This window comes from Gopherus evgoodei, chromosome 11 (genome assembly GCF_007399415.2).
Source record: "Gopherus evgoodei ecotype Sinaloan lineage chromosome 11, rGopEvg1_v1.p, whole genome shotgun sequence".
Lineage (NCBI taxonomy): Eukaryota > Metazoa > Chordata > Testudines > Testudinidae > Gopherus > Gopherus evgoodei.
Genome location: NC_044332.1, coordinates 36,094,562 through 36,117,917, shown reverse-complemented (window position 1 = coordinate 36,117,917; position 23,356 = coordinate 36,094,562). Strand labels below are relative to the sequence as shown.

The 23,356-nt window shown below is 37.8% G+C and overlaps 1 protein-coding gene across 1 annotated transcript in view; it reads right to left on the bottom strand.

The window, feature by feature from the left end:
- The window catches only part of TTN (titin), a 308,951-nt gene that overhangs the window by 70,744 nt on the left and 214,851 nt on the right, over positions 1-23,356 (bottom strand). The window contains 42 exon segments of the mRNA XM_030580102.1: positions 50-358; positions 946-1,375; positions 2,355-2,545; positions 2,639-2,947; positions 3,056-3,355; positions 3,889-4,182; positions 4,278-4,562; positions 4,673-4,969; positions 5,062-5,361; positions 6,205-6,507; positions 6,599-6,973; positions 7,084-7,386; positions 7,487-7,786; positions 8,632-8,910; positions 9,008-9,313; positions 9,417-9,613; positions 9,792-9,897; positions 9,991-10,290; positions 10,544-10,843; positions 10,939-11,054; positions 12,641-12,827; positions 12,934-13,230; positions 13,324-13,611; positions 13,696-13,817; positions 13,920-14,097; positions 14,215-14,362; positions 14,501-14,652; positions 14,972-15,256; positions 15,843-15,957; positions 17,208-17,395; positions 17,718-18,020; positions 18,137-18,439; positions 18,701-18,970; positions 20,075-20,341; positions 20,433-20,557; positions 20,675-21,083; positions 21,185-21,463; positions 21,556-21,822; positions 21,944-22,210; positions 22,309-22,477; positions 22,648-22,745; positions 22,886-23,152. Of these exon segments, the coding sequence (XP_030435962.1) occupies positions 50-358; positions 946-1,375; positions 2,355-2,545; positions 2,639-2,947; positions 3,056-3,355; positions 3,889-4,182; positions 4,278-4,562; positions 4,673-4,969; positions 5,062-5,361; positions 6,205-6,507; positions 6,599-6,973; positions 7,084-7,386; positions 7,487-7,786; positions 8,632-8,910; positions 9,008-9,313; positions 9,417-9,613; positions 9,792-9,897; positions 9,991-10,290; positions 10,544-10,843; positions 10,939-11,054; positions 12,641-12,827; positions 12,934-13,230; positions 13,324-13,611; positions 13,696-13,817; positions 13,920-14,097; positions 14,215-14,362; positions 14,501-14,652; positions 14,972-15,256; positions 15,843-15,957; positions 17,208-17,395; positions 17,718-18,020; positions 18,137-18,439; positions 18,701-18,970; positions 20,075-20,341; positions 20,433-20,557; positions 20,675-21,083; positions 21,185-21,463; positions 21,556-21,822; positions 21,944-22,210; positions 22,309-22,477; positions 22,648-22,745; positions 22,886-23,152 (10,584 nt within the window).

The following is a 23,356-nucleotide window of genomic DNA, read 5'->3' as shown; positions in this document are numbered from 1 at the left end:
AAGTGTAAGATTTATCTCTAAATATCTAAATTAATTCCAAGACTCTTACCTAGAATTTCCTTGACAGGTATTTCTGATGTTGGAAGACTTGGTTCAGATTCCCCAGCAGCATTTACAGCTTTCACTCTAAATCTGTACTTTCTAAGTTCTCTCAAGCTGGGTACAACACATTTGCAAGTAGGAAATAGTTTGTCTGGTTCATTCACCTTCTTCCAGTCAGTACTACCTTCTTCTTGCATTTCAACAATGTATCCTTTTATAGGACTGCCACCATCTTTTTGTGGAGGTTTCCATTTAAGAGATATAGTGGATTTGGTTCTATCTGTGACCTCTGGGCATGATGGCGCACCAGGTACAACTTGTAAGAAAATGCAAAAAGTTTTGGCTGGGAGTTAGTGTCTATGTATTTTCAGATTTATATTTTAAAATGCTGTAATGTCAGCAAAAGTATTTTTCTATACATTTGTCAAAAAGAATGGCAGTAAAAATTGAGAATACTGCAAATATGTATATTTATAAACAAGTTATGTATATGACATATACCATATATGAAATTGTTATACATGTTTTGTAAATTTACAACACATATAACAATTCTACATACACAAAGAATATAAACATCATTCTATTGTAATAATATTTAACAACAAAGAAAAAGAAATAATTGATTCTGAACTCGCTTACACCAGCTTAAACAGGAGTATACCATTAAAGTCATTGGAGTTAAACTGATGTAAAAATATGGCAAGTGAGATCAAAATTAATTATCTGACCTAAAATAAAAATAATTAATAGTTAATCAGAAAATCATTACACTGACAACAGAATAGCATTACAAATATTTCATCAGTCTAGTCTCATTGAATTCAACATCAGAAAGGGTTGCAGAATGTAGTTTTTATGTATTATAACTTTTAAAGCAACTCATAAAAACTGTATGCTTACATATAGGATCTGCTGCTAGAGCAGGATCTGATGGTTCACTGGGAGGGCCAATTCCAGCAATATTTACAGCCATGGCTCTAAACTGGTATTCAACGCCTTCAGTTAACCGCAAGACATTAAATTCCAGCCCTTTCATTACTGGCTTGGTTACCGGAGCTCTGTTAACACGTGACCAATAGACGCCTCCGACTTCTCTCTTCTCCAACCAATACCCAGTAATTGGGGCTCCACCATTGTCCAAAGGAGGCTCCCAAGTCACCAGCATTGATGACCTAGTGCAATCTAAAACTTTTGGTTTTCCAGGAGGTCCAGGAAGGCCATACGGATCCTTAATGACCACTTTCTCTGAGAGGCATTCATCACTTGTCCCATATTTGTTTACTGCCCTGACTCTAAACTGGTATTCACCATTTGTTGCAAGTTTCCACACCTGAAAAACAAGATTTAAATTAATAAATGACTGTTTCCAAAATAAGCATATGTTAAATTTTCCCGCTTTTGACGCTGTTTAATTAAACTCTTCCTTAGTTATCCCAATGAATGGCTACATGTAGCTCTATATGCTGCAACATAGAGACTCGTATATCATGCACACAGAGCCAAGAGTGAATGAGAATGTCATAATGCCCTTGGTCTTTGGGGTAGGTGCAGACATCAACGCACTTATTTGTTCCTACCATTTGGGCTGTTTACCCTGTCAGCAAGACGGCAATATGCTGGTGGGAAGCTGGAGGGTAGTGCTACTAAGAGGTACAGCAGCAGGTCAGAACAGCAGGGTAAGCAAAAAACCTAACAAAATTGACCAAAATACCAAGTGGTCACATACTTTTGTCAGTGTCTTAAGTTAGTGAGAATTACTGTGACACGTGACGTATGATTAAGTTTTAATAGAGGGTGAGAATGAATCCTCACTGAGATGCTTATAACAATCCAAAAGCAAAACTGGAAAAACAATTAATAAAAAAACCACTGGACTTAAAATGTCTGTATAGTGATTTTTTTCAAAATGACGTAACTTGTCAGCTACTGTATCTTTACTGGGTGGTATAAAATTGTGATCACCTTTACTCTCTAAATACAAAATTATATTTCAGATATAAATTAACCTAAAAGACACAAAAGGGATATGTCATCTTAACTCATATATTAATTTCTTTATAAAATAAATGACATAACTGAATATATTATTTTCTTTTTGGGATTTAAGGAAAATACAGATATACACAATGTCAATAGTGATTATCTAGAAATTCTGGTCATGGGCAGTGTACCACCAGCTCAGATAACTATGTGTTCTGTAATTCATTTTATTTTGGTATTGTACACATTTTGTTTTTATTATTTAAGCATGCTGAATTACATAATAAAGACACTTTGTAAAGTACAGAAAAGTTTTGAGATAACTTTACCCCAAATCGTCTGTCAACCACCGTGCTGGAAACCTCCTCCCATTCAGATTTCTTCCTACTGGCATCACGTTTTTCAATAATGTAATGAGTAATTTCACTGCCACCATTATCAACGGGGGCATCCCAGGTCAAATAGCATGATTCTGCTTTAATGTCAGAAACTGCAAGATTTCTTGGTGGAGAAGGACGATCTAAATAAAAGCAATACAATATCATATTATGTTATGGAAAAGGCAAAAACATATTTGCTTTTGTCATTTCATTAAAATAAATCAGATACTTACCATATACTTCAACATAAGCATTGCGATATGCTGTGCCGAGACGATTGGTAGCTGTGACTGTGTAAGTGCCTTTATCGTCCCTAAGTGCAGCAGGTATACTAAGTTCAGTTTTTGCTTCAGATCTAGATATTTCTTGTTTGGTTATCTTAAGTGCATCTGATGGTTTGTCAATTACAACTTCATTTTTTGCCCATTCAATCTTTGGCATTGGTAGACCTGTCACATCAGCGGGAATATTAACTGCCTCTCCTGCCCTCACTTTGATAGTATCTCCTCTGACGGCCAGACGTAATGTGACAGTTGGAGGTACTGTAAAACAAAACAAAAATAAAAGAATGAAAGCAGTAACAAAAAGCAAATAAACTAGTTAATAGAGTTTTGAAGGCAGTTGTACATGTTTCTAATAAACAGGTGTACCTTCATCATCTTGTATAACTACATTAAGTGGTAGTGATGGTTCACTTTCACCAATAGCATTGACTGCTTTGACACGGAATTCATACATATGAAGCTCATCAAGATTTTCTACAAGAAGAGATGTAGTTGGACAGAGTTGCTGGTTAACTCTTTCGAACACGTTTGAGTCATGTCTTCTCTTATCAACGATGTATCCTATGACAGGACTGCCACCATCATTACGGGGAGGCTTCCAGTCAAGTGTAATGGTTGATTTTGTCCTCTCTGTGTACATGAACCTTTCAGGAGCTGTTGGAGGACCTATTATCACAAGTAATTCACAATGAAGAATATAAGTCATATACTTAAAGTTTTGTTTCATTTCTTATCTCATTAAATAAAATAGAGTTCACAGTTTTAAAGCAGCATCTTTCATATACAAGGTATCCAAATTATTATAATGTAGTGTGAAGTTTCTTTGATAGTGAATTGACTATGTAGGCAACAGGGCAACAATTAGTGTCTCAACAATAGTTTAAACACAATCTTTGACAATGAAAGCTGCCTGATTGAAAGAAGGAGGGACAAAGTGATTATCTCCTACTCCTTTTCAGAAATGGTCATAGTAATTATACATAAGTGAGAGGTCTAATTTCAACAATTACTCTGCCGAAGGTCTGAAGCCTTAACTCTGTAGCAGAGAAGTATGAACATTAAAATAAAAACCCATTAATATGTCTATGTACATTGAACATACAGTGTGTCATCTTCTCAGCATTAATGAAATAACTGTGCAGTGATCTAGATCTCCCCATATTTAATAATTTACATAAGCACACAAATAGTTATTTTACCTAATGGGTCAACTGCAAGAATTGGTCCTATGTCAACAGGTGGGCCACAGCCAAACTTATTCTTGGCAATAACACGAAACATATATTCCTGTCCTTCAACAAGACCTGTAATATCACACTTAGATCTCTCAGTGTCTATACACTGTCTCCAAGTATGCATTTTGGCATCTTTGCGTTCAATAAGAAAGCCAGTGATATCACTTCCTCCATCATCTTCAGGATCGGACCAGTTAAGCAGACACATCTTTCTGTTCACAACCACAGGTTTTAGGTCAAGCACTGGCCCAGGAACATCTGAAAAAGAAAACATGTTGCATAAGAAAAAACCAAAGATTTCTTGTATCTAGGTACACTTAACAATTGGTTTCATAGCATGTAATATTTCTTACCAAAAACTTCTACTCTGGTTGCTGCAAATTTGGAACCACTCTCATTGGTTGCAGTAATCACATATCTTCCATGGTCTTTTCTCAATGCATTCTGAATAGTTAGCTCAGATTTGGTGCCAACATTTTCAATAACAACTCTTTCTTTGTCTAATTCACCTTCCTCCACAGTCCACACAATTGTAGGTGTAGGGCGCCCAGTTACAGTAGCAGGAATTTTAAGAGTTTTCCCCGCCATTATCTGAATGCCTGCTTTGACAGAAACATCCAATTCAACATGAGGTGGCTCTGCAGAAAAATAGGAATAGTGCATTAGTTTAAGGGAGATAAAAGAATCTAACATGCCATACTGGCTACTATATGTTAAATGACATTTGACATTTGCACAACAACAGTACCTTGAGGTTCTGAAACTGTTATAGGTTCAGTTTCACCAGGTGGTCCTTCCCCAGCTGCATTAACAGCGGTAACCCGGAGTTTGTAGTCAGCACCTTCCCTAATTTCTTTAACAGTGTATTTTCTAATCTTAATGGATTTCTCTGTGCAGCGTGACCATTCATTTATGCCCACCAATTGTTTGTAAATGAAATAACCAATGATATCACCACCACCGTTGAATGCTGGAGGTTCCCATTCTAGTTCAATAGCAGTTGAGCTTGTATCAACAACTCTTGGAATTGGTGGACCAGGTGGCACTAAAGAAATAAAAAAAGTGTAAATCAAAATTCATGAATACTTAGCCTACTCTTGTCAGCCTCCAAGTATTATCTTGTATAAAAATGCTTACATATTGGGTCCTGAGCAGTTTTTGGATCTGATGGTGGACTAAATTTGCCAGGGCCAGCTGCATTTTCAGCACACACTCTAAAGATATAGGTAAGTCCTTCCAAAAGCCCATCAGCTCTTATTTCTAGGGTGTTCAGGAGGTTTCTGTTGACACGAGCCCAGTGAGTACTATTGATTTCACGTTTTTCAATCCAGTAACCCAAGATGGGACTACCATTGTCTTTTGGTTCATTCCATTTAACCAACATACTATTACTGGTAACATCCTCCACTTCAGGCTTATCAGGTGCATCTGGTGGACCTAAAAAAATTAAAAAGAAAGAGAAAAATGCAATTTTGGCACCTATGATATCTTATCCAGACCTCAAATTTAATTTTATTTATGTAGTGAGGCATTATGGCCTAGTGGACTAAGCATGGGGACAAGAGTAAAGAAATGACCTGTTCTAACTGCAGGTCTATCATTTTCTTACTGTGTGATTTTGGACAAGTCAGTTAAACTTACTGCGGTTTAGTTTACCAATCTGTAAAAGAGAGATAATAATGTAGATCTCCTTCACATGGGCCATGATTAATTTGTTAATATTTTACAATGAAAAGTACTATATAAAAGAGTGTCTTGTAATACATTTGGCCTTTGTCATTATCTTCAAGGTACTCAATGGGTTGGGCCCAGGATATCTAAACACTGGGATAAAGACTGTGGTCAACAACTCCTCTGGCACAATGGGACTTTCCAACATAAGGATAAAGCTTGTCTGTGCTGGAGACAGAGTCCTCTGAGGGACTCATTCCATAGTGTAGTATGAACCCCAACAGGAACTAAGGACCAATACAAACCTCATGGAATCTGCTCCAAGCAAAAGGTGCAATTCTTCAATATTGTATTTTCTTACATAATCATACAGTAGCATGTACATTTAAATAAAGAACCCAAAACAACACCCTGCCAAAACAAAACACTATATTGCACATACAATTTCTCCCCTAACAGGGGGACAAGATAAAAAAATGAACCACGTGACAAATGCTAGTTACACTTCTGGAATACATTCAGATACTAGTGATGCAGATGGTATAAAAAACTTATATAGCATAGAATTTCTTCAAAAGTATTGTGTTTAAATATCAACATACAACTTACTGAATGGATCTTTGGCTACCAGTGGTTTGGAAACACATGGTGGTCCAGGTCCTAACCTATTTTCAGCTGTTACACGGAAGAGGTATTCCTTTCCTTCAATCAGTTTTAGCACGTGGTATTTGCAATGCCTGAGTGTTGAAGTGACAGTAACCCAGCCTATTTCAGCTTTTGAGTTGTCTTTCTTTTCCAGGACATAGTTCAGGATTTCACTTCCACCATCATCAAGAGGAGGCTCCCACTTGCAGACAACAGAATGTTTTCTAACATCTTCAAATGTAAAGTTGATAGGAGGTCCAGGCGTATCTATTTTTTAAAACATCAGCAAAAAATTATTCATATTTTCTGATGAGCATCTGCTCTGACATTTTAAACAATGAGGTGTTTAAGCACATACCTAATACGTTTACTTCACATGAGGCTTTTGCAACACCATGATCATTTTCAACTCTGATAGTAAATGTGCCATGGTCAGTTCTCAGTGAGTCACGAACAGCTAACAAGGACTCTCCAGGTTTGTGGTTGTCAATATTCAAACGTTCTGGCAGTGAAAGATAGAATGGCTCCTCTTCTTCAACTTCACCCTTCCTTCTCCTAGTAAACTTTGTTACTCTCTTTTTTATTTCCTGTGGCCTAATAGTTTCATCATTTCTTAACCATATAATAGATGGGTATGGTGCTCCGGAAATATGTGCTTCCAGTGCAATTTCATCACCTCGCCTCACCTCAAGGCCAGCCTGCAGATTAGCACTAAGGAAGACTTTTGGAGCCTCTGTAATAATAAGAAATGTATTTTAAGTTACACTTAGAAATGAAGTTAAAAGTAGTATTTTTCAGTAGGTTTAAGAATTCATGGTAGTAAGAAAAATAAGCAAATCATACCAATGGGATCAACAGCTTTCACTAATGGAGTGATACGAGAAGGTTCACTGACACCAGCAGCATTTTCTGCACGAGCACGGAACTGGTATTCCTTGCCTTCCTCAAGATCTTTTACTGTGTAGGTCAAAACCGGTACCAAAAATTCATTGCACCTTTCCCACTTGTCTTGACCCTTAGCAAGCTTTTCTAAGATATAGCCCATAATCTTGCATCCTCCATCATACAAAGGTGGCTTCCATGTAAGTGTTACTGACTTTGATGTTGGATTATAAGTCTCAAGATCAACAGGTGGATCTGGACGCTCTGTAGAATTATAATAAAAATATAATTTAAACAAATAGAATATATAGAGAAATTACTTTAAAATCAATCTAGTATATTATCCATTGATATAAAAGCTTACGCTTTGGATCTTCAGCAATGACTGGGTTCCTTAATTCAATGTATTCACCTCCTCCAATTTTATTGACAGCCTTAACACGGAAGTAATATTCACCATTTGGTATAAGATCCTTGACAATCCATGAGAGTTTGTTCTCACCAGACATCACTGGAATATATGTTCTCCGACCAGCTTCTCTACGTTCCAGGACATAATGTAAGATGGGAGTGCCACCATCATACTCTGGAGGTTCCCAGGCTATCTTGCATGAATTTTTAGTCACTTCACTTGCTTTAATGTTTTTGCACTGCCCAGGCAGACCTGTTTCAAATAATAATTTTTATATAATTACCCTAACAACAACAACAACAACAACAACAACAACAAGAAACTAGGAAACTGCTTTAGTACAAATGTGAAATTACATTGTATTTTTTACTTCTGTTTTTCACAAAGCAGACCAAAAGAACAAATATTGGTTGCACAACATAGACATGAATTTACCTTATGGCAGTAGACATGAAAGATTCATTCATTCTCCATACTAATTGACTTATTAAGGGATTACAGATCTATTAAAGTGTCAAAATTGACCTTTCTTTGGGATTTTATGCCTAATTAATATTTTAAATATAAATAGCTGGCAATACTGTACAGTTATAGTACATAATTATATTATTTTAGAATGGATATAAAGGGTGAGTTTCTGTGCTAGGCCTCTGACAGACACAGCATGCAGCTTGTAGCCCAGGGGAATGGGGGCTATGATGGCTTTAAGTCACCTTTGTATCCTCCAGCTCCAGGGCTATTCTGAGGAGTGGGAGGCCACTGGTGCAAGTCAACAGCCTTGGGGGCATGATTAAGTTTTGGCAATGTCAGTGAGCTTCTTTAGGGGCCAAAGTGCCACCTAGAGTCTCTGTAGTGTTGTGTGCTAGGGGCCCCAACATACACTTCCCTTCACCAAATCCTTCCCCTGGGTTGCCTCTTATACCAGGACTCACAATGGGTTCGTGAGATGTAACCTTATATCTGTCTCCTGAATGCCTGCACCAGGAGAATCCTCCTTGGCCAGATATGGGACTTTCATTGTGATTTTATGTCATCAGTGGCCCAAAATGGGTGAGCAGCTCACCCAAAGAGTTTATCGTCAAAAAAAGTTTAGTTACCTATGACTTTGACATTGACTGAGCCAGTTGTTGAGCCCAGTTTGTTCTCCAGGGTGATAGTGTAAACACCTGCATCAGCATGAACACTGTTTGTGACTTCAAGCAATGCAGATGTGTAATTGCTCTTCATTGTTGTTCTGTCCCCTGCTTTAACCTCCTTGCCACCTTTATGCCATGTAATGGTTGGTGATGGAACAGCTCGAAAGGGTACAGGGATACTTAATTTTTCTCCTTCAATAACAACAATGTCTTGAGTCTTTAGGTCAATAGTGGGATTGCCTGTAAAAGGAAGAGTATATTATTAAAAAGCTTCAAAATGCCCAAATCCTTTTGCATTTATAAATTACAATCCTTTTAAAAAGAAATATATTCTTACAGTCTGGATCTTTAACAACAACATTTTCTGAGATGTCTGATGGATCACTAGCTCCAATAGCATTGACAGCTCTGACTCTCAGCACATACTCCTTGTCAGGAACAATGCCCTCTTCCACTTTGTATTTCAAGTCTTTTACTGGACGAGAATTGATTCGCATCCATTTTTCTGTTCCTGCTTCACACAGCTCAACATTGTATCCAATAATAGGACTACCACCATTTTTCTCTGGTGGTTTCCATGCAATGGAAATGTGCTTTCTGCTTGCATCTGTCACATGTAAATCGAGAGGAGGTGATGGAGGGCCTGCAAAAGTGCAAAAGAATTACAGTACTTTTTGCAATATCAGTCCATCAATATAGTATTTTGACCCCATATTTCATACTTTAATTATTACATTATGACTTACTTGTTGGGTCTTCAATAGCAAGCAGGTCAGTTGGTTCACTTGGATGACCACAACCAGCTTCATTTTCTGCACGAACCTGGAACTGTACCTCTGTACCTTCAATAACATCAGTCACTCTGAAATGACAGTCAGGTCCAGCTGTCTTGCCAGCTTTCACCCAGCGTGTGCCTAATTTTTCTTTCTTTTCAATAACATATCTATGTAAATAAGAAAAGATACCGTTAGAAGTATGGAATCATAGGACAAGCACAATTTCATACTAATTGAAAATAGGTAAAGAGATATTAAAACAAAAACAAATAAAAAAAGCATATCTGTATATCTACACATCACCAAGCATACAGCTAGTGCTATTCAAATCTGTAATCATCTTACCTTTGAATTGGTCTGCCACCATCATTCTTAGGTGGTTCCCATTTTAGATCAACATGTCTCTTTGTCACTTCAACTACTGCAAGAGCATATGGTGGTCCAGGAGTAGCTAAAACCAAAATATCTGTATTAGGAGAAAAGGAGTCCAAAAACGATGTCTTTGTATATACTAACTTCTAAACATGCAAATGTGAAGACTTACTGAAGGTGTCTTTAGCAAGAACTGAATCTTCAATTTCACAATAGTCACTCTGCCCAACGGCATTTTCGGCAGCCACGCGGAACACATAGAGAGAGCCTTCAGTGAGTGGGGTCACTGTGTATTTGGTGTCTTTTACTGTTGTATCTACTGTTTGCCAGCCTTTCCGTCTCACATCTCTCTTTTCAACAATGTAGTTGGTAATTGGGGAGCCCCCATCTTTTTCTGGTACCGTCCATTTAAGATCCGCGGTGTTCTTAGTAATGTTAATAACCTCAAGCCATCGAGGTGGTGAAGGAGGGTCTGTAAAAATAGTAAAACAAAGGAAAATGGTTTTATCTGTTTATCCTATCAGATGCATAGAAGACAGAGAATAATGTGGGGCTTATTAAAAGATTACATTTTTACAGTGGATGCAGGATAGAGTTCAATATTTTATAAGTTTACAAAAGTTTACTTGTTGGCAAAACAAACAGGCACGGTTTAGACTGTTTTAGTGTATATTTTACAACTGTAAAATATGTATTTTTCATAATATATTTTAAATACTACTCACGCAGTCTCTCTTTGCATAGCACAGGGTCACTGGGCTCACTAGGTTCACTCTCCCCAGCCTTGTTCACAGCTCTTACACGGAATGAGTATTCTTGTTTCTCCATAAGCCCCTTGAGGAAATGTTCAGTCAAAGGAACGCCCTCAGCCACTCTTACCCACTCATCTGTTCCAGTTTTTAGTAACTCAATGACATAAGACTCAATCTTTGCACCTCCATCATGTTCTGGCTTTGTCCACTGCAGGAATAATGATGTTTTGGCAACATCTTTCACAGTTGGCTTGCCAGGGGGCCATGGAGGATCTAGACACAAATTAAATAATAATTTAGACTTTAGAACAAATTATTTCCTTGGTTTTATGTTAAATTAAATTGTGAAAGAAATGTATTCATAATACCAATAGGATCCTTCACTAGGATTGGCTCTGTCTCCTTGCTTGGTTTTCCAGGTCCTGCAAGATTCTCTGCCAAGACACGGAACTTGTACTTCTTCTTGTTGGTAAGACCTTTAACTCTGTTAATTGGGAATAAAATGTATATTTAGTAATAAAGCCAAACTCACACATTTATGCATGCTTAGCATTGTGTTTAAGTCATTATACTGCTACCTATGTTAAAAAATCTCAAATTCCCATCTACTGCTAAATATGTTATATTAAATGGTATTGATTAAAGATACTAAATGTTATACTGACAATAGAATCATAGACATGTAGGACTGAAAGGGACCTCGAGAGGCATCAAGTCTAGTCCCCTGTGCTGAGGCAGGACCAATAATGGGGATTCCACAACCTCCCTTGGAAGCCTATTCCAGAGTTTAATTATCCTTATAGTTAGAAAGTTTTTCCTAATATCTAACCTAAATCTCCCATGCTGCAGATTAAATTCATTACTGCTTGTCTTACCTTCAATGGACACAGAGAAAAATTGATCCTGGTCATATTTATAATATCCCTGAACATATTTGAAGACTGTCTGTTTTCTCCCACCCTCCCAGTCTTCTTTACTCAGGACTAAACATGCCCAGTTTTTTTAACCTTTCCTTATAGGTAAGGTTTTCTAAATCTTTTATCATTTTTGTTGCTCTCCTCTGGACTCTTTCCAATTCGTCTACATCTTTCCTAAAATGTGGCACCCAGAACTGGTCACAGTACTCTGGCTGAGGCCTCATTAGGGCCAAGTAGAGTGGGACAATTCCCTCCTGTGTCTTAGATACGACATTCCTTTTAATATCCCTGGAATTATATTAGCCTCTTTCGCAGCTGCATCATACTGCTGAGTCATATTCAATTTGTGATCCACTATAATCCCCAGATCCTTTTCAGCAGTGCTATCACCTAGCCAGTTATTCCCCAATTTGTAGTTGTGCATTTGATTTTTCCTTCCTAAGTGTGGTACTGTACACCGTCTTTATTAAACTTCATCTTGTTGAATTCAGATCAATTCTCCAATTTGTCAAGGTCATTTTGAATTCTAATCGTGTCCTTCAAAGTACTTGCAAGCCTCCCAGCTTTGTGTCATCTGTGAATTTTATAAGCATTCTTTCCCCTCCATTATACAAGTCACTAATGAATATATTGAATAATACCAGACCCAGGACTGACCCCTGCAGAACCCCACTAATTTTGTCCCTACATGCTTGTGTTATTCTTCTGTACTCCTCCTTAGCAACAGCAGAATGTTATACTGCCATACAGAAGACTAATGTTGGAGATCTGCCAAATGTTTTTTGGAACATTGGATTGGAAGAGTGTTAGCTACATACAAGTGTTGACAAAATGCCTGTGTGACTTATGCATGGAACGGCAACAGCACCAACTTTGAGAATACTCTTTGGTGTCCAGGGATGCAGCAGAAAAAGTTGCTATTCCATTCAGGGGGAAAGGAAAAAGAATATAAGACCCTTAGTCTTCCATAAAGAAATTGTTGATTAAAATTAGGTATTGAAAGAGAAGGCATGCCATCTGCCATTAGCTTGTTCTACATTTAGAACAACAATAAAGAGAATAAGAAAATGATATGATATATGTTGAAAAGGTCAGTGCTACATTTATCTGTATTTATAGCCCCATTTACAAGCTAAGTTGATAGTAGTCATACTTGAATGCTGTATCTGTCACTGGTATCTTATTACATCTTATCCATTTATCGTGATCAGGATCATATCTCTCAACCCAATAACCAGTGATTGGACTGCCACCATCTTCATCTGGTTCAGACCATGTTAATGTCACAGAATCTTTAGTGACTTCAGAAGGTGTGACACCTGTCGGAGGCCCTGGTGGATCTGTACAAATTCATAAATATAAATGTAAATATACACACACATTTGTATATTTATACCTTTTTTGTAAAAGTACACAGTAAACTGAGCATCAAATTAATTAGCTTACCAAAGGAATATTTAGCAATGATGGGGCTGTGTTGAACTGGCTCTCCAACACCATACATGTTTTCAGCACTGACTCGGAAGATATATTCTTTATGAGGGATTAAGTTCATCGCTTTGAAGTTTGTTCCCTTAATAGTCGATGACATCTTGTGCCATACTTCACTGTCTGTAGCTCTTCTCTCAACAACATAGTTTGTGATTTTAGATCCACCATCATCTCTAGGAGGATTCCATGTCAGGAAGCAGGATTCATTTGTAATATCTGATATATCAAATGCTGCTGGGGGACCTGGCTTATCTATAGATGAGATAAATGAATATTAATTTCTGATGCTTATATGGTTGGTTACATTTATGTTGATTTAAAATAAATATAATAAATATAATATACCTAAAACATTAACTTCAACAACGGCAGTAGCACGCCCACTGGAATTTACAGCTTCAATAATATAGGTACCGCTGTCACTTCTCTTGCTGTCTGTTATAGTGACGCTGGAATGGTTAGGTTTGGTTTCAATCGTAATTCTGTCGTCGGGTTTCAGGATTTTATCAGCCTTGGTCCAAGTAATCCGAGGCTCAGGCCTTCCTTTTATTGTAGCTGGTAGCTCAATTTTAGTTCCAGCTTTTACAGTCAGTCCAGCTAGAAGTTTCACATCTAGGAAAATTTCTGGGGCCTCTGATTTATGAGAAAATTAAAACATTGTTATGAAGAATGTTAGAAAGAATATAATGGATTTAATTCATTCATTTAAATAATTACCCTTTGTATCCACGGCCTGGATCTCATCTGTTGGCTTGCTTGGTTTGCTTGCTCCATGTTTATTCAAAGCCTTAACCCGGTATGAGTACCATTCGCCTTCTTTAAGTTTTGGTACTTCCATTCTGTTAATTATAACACAATTCAGATATTTAAAATGGCAAGAATCAAGTATTTTATTTAATTAAAATGACATTCCTTCTGATTTTAGTGCTTAAAATGCTTACTTTGTTTCAGCAACAGGTTCGCCACAGGGCTCCCACTTATCAGTACCACGTTGGCATTTTTCTACCAGATAACCCTTGATGCGTGAACCACCATCATACTTGGGTGGATCCCATGTTAAGAAGATGCTTTTAGATGTTGGATCTCTCCATTTAACATTCTCTGGTGGATCAGGCACCGCTATAAAAATGAATGATATACAGGATCTTAGAAACCAATCTGAGACACAGATTTTTTCCAAAAGTTATATAAATGCAAAAGCAGTAACATAATAGAACCATAAAGATGAATACTTACTTGTTGGTGCTGACATATTTACAGGTTCATCAATATATGCAGGCTCTCCTGGTCCACATTTGTTGCGTGCTGAAACTCTAAACAAATATTCTTTTCCTTGGATGAGGTCAGGTACAGTGAACTCTTGGTCAACAACATAATCCAGAACCTGAGAAAAAGAAATGTTCTAATTTATTTCTAGAATTCCTTCCGAAAGCAGCAAATAACCAAACTTCTGTGGTACAAACGGAAACAATATAGGAAGTGACAACTAAGTGTAATCACAAAAACAAAACAAAAAACTTACTTTGGTCCATGTTTTCCGGCTTATATCACGTTTTTCAATAAGATAGCCAGTCACCGGACTTCCTCCATCATTTTCTGGTGCTTCCCATGTCAATTGCACTGTGTTCCTGCTCATGTCTATCACTTTTAGTTCTCTTGGTGCACTTGGTCGAGCTGGAAGTGACACATATTGCATTAATTTGTCTTTCCATCAATAGTTTACCATATTTTCTATTCCATCTATTTATTAAAAGACTTGGACTACTTAGACGCTCTCCCCTATATTATGAACTGTAGGATATTGAAAACTGAAAGACCACTGCAAATGGACTTCAGGAAAGTTATTTCTGTTAGAATTATTGTTAAATGTACCTCATTTGCTGAACGTTATATGGTTTCTCATAGTATAATGATCTGAAGATTTTTTGCAAGATATTGGTTAGAAGTTATTGCTATAATTTAAATACCTGAAAGGAAGTTTTTGCCTGCTTACCAATGACATTAACATCAATTTCTCCTGAAACAGATGACACAGGGTTTTCTAATTTCAAGGTATAAATGCCCTTGTCTGGACGTTCACTTGGAGTAATAACAAGTTCTGCAAAGGCTGCAGTAGTCGCTATTTTCACACGATCACCCTTTTCTAAGATTTTGTCACCAACAGACCACGTTGCAGTTGGCACAGGGTAGCCCGTGATAGGAACACGGATCTTGAGTGGCTCTGGGACAATAACTTCCAGTCCATCTTTAAATGCACTTAAGTCCATTGTTGGTCCAACTGAAAAAGGGGAAAAATTGATTCCATAAAATACTTTCAGACTTTTGATTTTTATATTGTTGTTAATGATACTGCAGTTGGCAGGCTGCTACTTAACTCCACTTCCACCAGCAGCAACCAGTTGGGAGCCACCTGGGCCAGACTGCAGCAGCTCACTCCTGACCTCTCTCTAACAGTGTGCTCTTTAGAAATCCTTAAGATAGCTAGAGAGCTAAATGATAGCAGGTGGGAAGTTTAACTTCCATTGGTAGTAAATCTTTACGTGTATTTTTAAATGTTTTGGGCCCCATTCTGTAGGTGATTAATGAAAAGACCATCCTCCTTCTTCAACATAGCTGCTTATGCTGTTGTTCAATGGGTCTCCCAACAGTAGAGCTAGCCCACCTGCAGAGATGGTTGTAGTAAAGAATTTCTCTGAGTCAGAGGCCCTTGCTGTTGGCATTCAGTGCTGGTATAATAGGTCTGAATAAGACCATGCACAATAGCATCCTGATTTTAGCACCAATAGCTAGTACTGTCATGATATCCTGAACAGACGCAGCGTTATGTCTTACTGATTAACTAAACTAAAAAGAAAACTGCTTACCATACGTGTCATCTGCAGTCAGTGGCCCAATAGCCTCAGCTGGATCTGATACACCAGCTACATTTTCTGCAGAGACTCTGTAGTAGTAACTGGCTCCTGGTTTCAATCCAGTTACCTAAAGAGGAACAAATAACCATTTGCAAATTAAAAACACTATGACATTGCACTCCATATGTTTTATGGAAATTGCTAATGAGTGTGAATATAATGTAACTGGAATATGCTTCATGCAAAAGGTCTCTTGTAAGGTATCATTACAAAAGTTATAATCTACTGTATGTATGTATGTATCATTCTTATATTTAAAACTAGAAATATGAAGTATTATCCTGAAGTTCTATTGTAATTATGCAAAGTGTGGCCATTAATGGTGGTTTAGAATCTTGATGGCTCCCGCTGAATAGGACAATTGGTTGTAAATGGCTCCATTTACTTGCAAGCCTTACTGCATTCCTGTGAGTCAGGCCAGGAAGAATGGAGGCTTGAGGTCTCACAGGACATGTGACCATGTCACGTGGTCCTGGAATCCATTTAAAACCTGGTGTTTTTCCATTTAGGAGGAGGAGTGGGGACCCAGAGAGACAAAAGATTCCCACCTTGCGCCAAAGCTATAACAGGGGGTGGAACAGAACAAAGCTGCCAGGCATGAGAAATCCCCTAGTTACCACCTGAGCTGGAACCAACAAGGACTGTATCAGGGGAAAGGATTGGGACCAGACTAAGAAGGAGTCTAGTCTGTGAAAGAAGCTTATTAGAACATCTTTGAGGGTGAAATTTACTTGTATTCAATTTTTTAATGTATTAGGCTTAGACTTGTGTGTTTTGTTTTTTTTTGCTTGGTAACTTACTTTGTTCTGTCTGTTATTACTTGAAACCACTTAAATTCTACTTTTTATACTTAACAAAATCACTTTTGTTTATTAATTAACCCAGAGTAAGTGATTAATACCTGTGGGAGCAAACAGCTGTGCATATCTCTCTATCAGTGTTGCAGAGGGCAGACAATTTATGAATTTACCCTGTATAAGCTTTATACAGAGTAAAACAGATTTATTTGAGGTTTGGATCCCATTGGGAGCTGGGTATCTGGGTTCTGGAGATAGGAGTACTTGCTGAGCTGTTTTCATTTAAGTCTGCAGCTTTGTGGAAGTGGGGGAGAGGAGAGGTGGTTTAGACCCTGGGTCTGTGTTGCAGCAGGCTAGCATGTTTGGCTCAACAAGACAGGGTTCTGGAGTCCCAAGCTGGCAAAGAAAACGGGCTCAGAGGTAGTTTCAGCACATCAAGTGGCAGTGCCAAGGGGGTCTCTGTGACTGGACCCGTCACAAACACATACTGAATATTTCATTTAAGAATGAACCACTTTACCTTATAAGTAAGATTAGGGACAAGTCTTGGATTACAACGGATCCAGTTGTCTGTTCCCTCTTCACGTCTTTCAATAATGTAACCCATTATTGGACTTCCTCCATCTTTCAGAGGAGGCTCCCATGTAAGCTGCACAGATGACTTAGTTTGGTCTGAATGACTGAGGTTAATGGGAGGACTTGGTTTTTCTGAAAAGAATTTGAAGAAATTAGACATGAACTGGAAAAGGAGTTTTGGAATTATCAACTGGAAAAGGAGAGCAGAATTACTTGGAAGAAGATCTGTCATTGTTATTCTTAAGAGTGGCTAATTTACCAAATGATCGCAAAATATTTCTGATGAATTCAAAGAAGAAAAGTAGGAAGAGCTAACTTGGCTTACACTACTTTTTCCCCACACATCTCACCCTCTCTGCTCCACTCCTGGCCTTTTCTGTACATATGCTGTACAAATGATCACAATTTTCTTGTATTATAAAACAATCAACACTGCTAAAACTTTCATACTCACCAATTGGGTCCATAATTTTAACAGCTCGAGTAGCAGCACTTGGTTTGCCAACTCCAATCTGGTTTTGTGCTCTGACTCTGAAGTAGTATTCTTTGTTTTCCACAACATCAGTCATGGTAGCAGCTAATTCATGTGCTGCGGTGGTCATGGCTGGCTCCCACCTGATTGAACCTTTGTCACGCAATTCAACAATGTAGCCAGTAATTGGAGAGCCTCCATCATACTCCGGTGGCTCCCAGGTAAGTGAAGCACCAAATCTGTTCACATCAATAACTTCTACATTCAGAGGAGGACCAGGAACATCTGCAATTTATTTTTTGTGGGAGGAAGGGGAAAGAACAATAATGCATGTTGGGAGAAAAAATGCAAAAACATATCTCAAAATAATGTTTTTTGTTATTTTCAAAATTGTGGCTTACCAAATTTGCTCTTTGCTTCAACAGGTGTGTCTGTTTCCACTGGTTCTCCAGTGCCCACTCTGTTTTTAGCACTCACTCGGAAGAGGTACTCAACTCCTCCTCTCTGAAGTCCAGTAACAGTATATTCACAACTGTCAGCACGGTCAGTGGCCAAAATCCAGGTCTTACGTTTGATATCACGTCTTTCAACAACATAGCCGATGATTTTACTCCCACCATCACTTTCTGGTTCCTCCCAGGCAAGGCTAACTTCACCATCATAAGTTTCAGTGACTTCTAAGTTTCTAACTGGACCTGGAACATCTGAAATGTATGTGAAAAGCATTTTTAGTATAGCTCATCTTTGTTTTTACTTTGACCAACAAGCAAAGAGTAAGCTGCTATTGGTTATGAAGTGCACCGAGGTAGCTTATTCCTGCTTGAAATGAGGGTAAAACCCCACCATTGCAAATGATGGCATTTTCTTTCTACATGTCCCATAGAGCTAAACTACTATATTATGGCAACCGCTGTAAACAGAGCAAAACCCAGTGCAGACAAGACCTTAATAAATGAAGAGCTTACCAATGACATTTACATTGATGTGTGCTTCAGCTTTGCCATGTTTGTTTTGGAGTATAATCTTGTATCTTCCTTTATCGGATTTCTTTGCTTCTAAAATTTTGAAGGTGGTGCTGTCTGCCGTTGTATCAACTGTGTGTGTTGGCAGGCTTTCATCTTCTTTTAACCACTCGGCTTCTGCTTTTGGGTAGGCATCATATGGAACAACCATGGTCAAAGGCTTCCCAACATCAACCACAAGGTTTTGGTCAGCAGTCTTGATTCTTGGGGCAGCTAAAGAAGACCAGTGAGGCAAATGAGTGTTTAATGTTTTCAAAACTATTAAATATACTTCTTGCATATTCAACACAGATTCTAACTCAGAAAAAGTAATGGGAGTTGTATATGAATCTGAAACTATTAATGTATTCATGGGGTTGCCCCAAATGGCGAATTCATGCTAGCCAGTGTCCATTGAGCACCTGATCCTGCACTGAAGTCAATGGGAGATTTACCACTGATTTCACTGGGCCCGGGACCAAGACCTGGCTGAGTATAAGGGAGAAACTGTCCTGCATATATCTGGCTCACCCAAAACACAAAGAGGTCACTGCAGAGGCCTCCCCAGTAATAACCACAGAGGAATATTACAGAAGAGGCATAAAGGCCACAAGGCAAAATCCATGTATTTTTGCATGGTACCCTGAAATGCACAGAGTAATAATAATAGCTAGTTCTAATATAGACGTTTTCTTTAGTAGATCTCAGAACACTTTACAAAGGAGGTCAGTACTATTATTCCCATTTTATAGCTGGGGAAATTGAATTACAGCTGTCAAATGACTTGCTCAAAGTCACCCGGCAGGCCAGTAACAGAGCCTCAAATAGAACCAGGGCTCCTGAGTCCCAGTACAGTTCTCTATCCGTTTGGCCATACTGGTGTGTGTGTATAAAAGTAGGGAGAAGAGGGCTGCTGTTGGGCATTAACTCAATATACTTTCATGGTCTGAAGCTGCAAACTGGCACATGAGCAACTTTACTCAAGTGAGTAACCCCTCTGAAATGACTTTAAAAAAAAAAAAAGAGAGAACTGCAGTGGCACACTATGTATGTTCCAGATGGCCTTTACAGCATAATTCTTTCTTTTGGAAAAAAATATATATACATTTTCCATATACAAACAGAAACATCAGTTTGGCAATTTTCTTTTTTGACTGAATTATAATCCCAGTGGTGATGGAAAAGTAGTTTAATGAGATTCCAGATTGTCTCCACTTTACTACACATTCTAATCCAACCTTCTGAAAAGGTACACGAAATGTTACATAACTAGTGACAATATCTTTATTAACTAATCTCAGATTTTATAAGATAAATACAATGAAGTAGATGACTTACCAGCCAATTCAAGTTTAGCTCTAGCTTCTTTATCTTTGGCAATAAATCTGTATTCACCTTGGTCACGAGGCTTTATCTCGCACACCTGCAGCCTATGGACTTTTCCTTCACTCATCATCTGATGTTTGTCACCCTGGACTATAATCATGTTATTTCTTAACCACTTGACTTCCACTCCATCTTTATTTAACTCAGCCATGAAGATTACATCAGAGCCTGGAGCTTCATAAATATCTTGTGGCGGTCGGATGATCTCAACAGGGATTTCTGAAATAAACACCCATTAATTTGAAAAGTGTTTAATCTTTCTTCTGATTACTAAGAACTGGCAGAAACTCCATTTTAATTTTATATTTACCTTCAACAAAAAGTCTTGCCCTTGATTTCCTGTCATCAACTCCACAGGAATATTCACATTCATCTTCTAGTCTACAGTCTTTTATAATTAATCTGTGCAAATTTCCATCCTTCTCAAACAGATACCTTGATGGGGATAAGGGACGATGAGAGAAATAAGTGAATTAAAAGACAGAACAAACACCAAAATTCGACAACCACATTTTGAAGTTTAACAAGAGAAGTGTGATAAAATGCGCATACTTTTTGTCTTCTCTGATTTCTCGTCCATTTTTGTACCATTTTACACTTGCTTTCTCTTTGGAAAGCTGGCAGGTAAAGACAGCGTCATCAAATTCAGTGACAGTCTGGTCCCGTAGGTGCTCAATGAAGTCTGCAGGTGCCTCTGTGATAAGGAGCTCTGCAACAGATTTGTCTTGTCCAGCAGTGACAGTGTATTCGCCTTCATCTATAAACCCGCAGTCTTTAATGATAAGCGAGTGTTTGTATTTGTCAACTTTGTACAAAATGCGTCTGTCAAATGTAACTTCCTCGCCATTCTTTGTCCACTGAAGGGTTACATTGAGGCGATTGACTTTGCACCAGAATGTGACCGATTTCTTCTCCATTGTCTCAATATCTTCAAGAGGGACAACAATTCTGAGATCCTCCTCTGTTGAAATGAAAAATAAAATATGGCTCATTTACATCCTTATTTAAATCAGCATTTGACATATTTAAATGTCTGTAACTTTTAAAATGCAAGTTACTTACCCAGTACTGTTAAGGCAGCAGAGCTCTTGACGTGTTCCCCTCTGGCGTTTGATAGTGAGACAGTATAGGTGGCTTGATCTGCAAAGTGTGCATCTCTGATTCTGAGAGTGTAAACTAAATCCTTGTGGACCATGATGGATTTTGCACTATCGAATATTGGCTGCTCATTTTTGTACCATTTAGCTTTGGCACCTTCTGTATTGACCTCACAGTTAAAGACAAGTTCTTCTCCCTCTTTAACTACTTGATCTTTAAGTGGAGTTATAATCCTGAGTTTTTCTGAAATTGAGAAAAAATATTGCATCTTTCATATTATAAAAGCATAAAATAAAATGTGTGCACACAATTTACCAGAATAAACAAAAGCTTACCAATCACTTTTAAGTGTGCTGTTGCTTTGATTCCACCAACCATGATGGAATACTTTCCTTCGTCTCCCAAAATAGAGTCCTTAATGATGAGTAATCTCTTTTTGCCATCTGAAATGATGTCATACTTATCACCAGCCTCAAGTACTTTATTACCCCTCAGCCACTGTACTTCAAAGCCATCTTTGGATATTGAGCAGACAAATTCAGCTTTTTCTCCTTCTAGTACTTCAACATTTTGTGGTCTGGTAATAAATTCTGCTGCAAGTTCTGTAAAAATAAATGTTGAACATATGCTTGTTTTGTTCTGTAGAAACAGAGCAAAAGAAAATTGCATACCCTTATCTACCTGATTTTTCTATGAAAAAATATACCAAAGTAATTTTCTTACCATGTACTTTGAGTTTGCCAGTTGTGCGAGTACTTGGAAGCCTACAGCTGTATTCGCCAGCATCATCAAGGTGAGCATTATGAATGACAAGAATTCTCTTTCGGCCATCAGCAATTTGTTCATATCTACCACCTTCAGGTAATTCCTTATCTCCTTTAAACCAAATAACTTCAGCACCAGGCTTAGAGACTTCACAAATGAATTTCACAGTGTCAGTTTCATTTACTTCAATATTGGGAAGATTTTTGGTGAAAACAGCTTCCTCCTCTATAATAAGAAATTTAGAAGCATTTGATTAAAACAAAATGATCAAGCTATTGTTCTTCTTTCACATGAAGTATATTTAAGAGTAGATTTAGTTTTACCTATAACTGTTAGGATGCCCGAGGTTCTAGCTGTTTTTGCTTCACATGCATATTCTGCTTCATCTTCAAATAGACATTTGTTGACCACAAGAATATGCTGGGCACCTTTGGAAATTATGTCATACTTTTTGCCCTTTCTGATTTCAACGCCGTCCTTAAACCACCGTACCTGTTTTTAAAGCAAATTGAGATTGTAATACTGTTATTAATGTTAATGCATTGCATCATCAATTTTAGCGTTGTGTTACTTTGCAATAACATAAGATTGAGATTTAAAAAAAACAACAACAACTTCACATTGAAGTATTATTCAGATAATAAGAACATGATATTACAGACCTTGACATTTGGGCGGGAAATTTCACATTCAAAGCGAGCAATCTCTTTTTCTTTCACTTCCAGGTCAGTAAGGGGCTTTGTAAAGTCAACACGAAGAGCTATAAGAAAAAATATTATATATATATATATATCTCAAAGTTGAGAATAATCAGAGTTATGCAAGAATAAATAATTACAGATGATAGCATTATTAATAATCATATTACTAACAACAAAGAGGTTAAATTACGTGACTTACGTTCCACATTCAAGAAGCAAGAGGTCCTGAAATCCTTAGCATCACAGGTATATGTTCTAGCATCATCTAATGTGCAGCCGTGAATAATGAGTTTTCTGACCCTGCCCTCAGCAATGATATCGTGCTTCTTTGTTTTGTGAATTTCATGTCCATTCTTGAACCATTTCACCTCTGCATTTTCTCTGGATACTTCACACTCCAGTACTGCAGTGGCTTCCTCCTCTACTGTCTGGTCCTCAAGTGGTTTAGTAAATTCAACTGGGGGTTCTAAAAGAAGGATAGAAATTAGAGATGAAGAACACCATAATTTTAGCCATCCAGCAATTAATACAGGATTAGTTCCTACAATACATTCCTGAGAGCTATGTCTAATCTAGTTTTAAATTACTCTCAAGTGATGGGGCTCCTATAATTTCTACTGGGACAATAATCCACAAGACTAAAAGATTATACTGTTAGAAAATTCTTCAC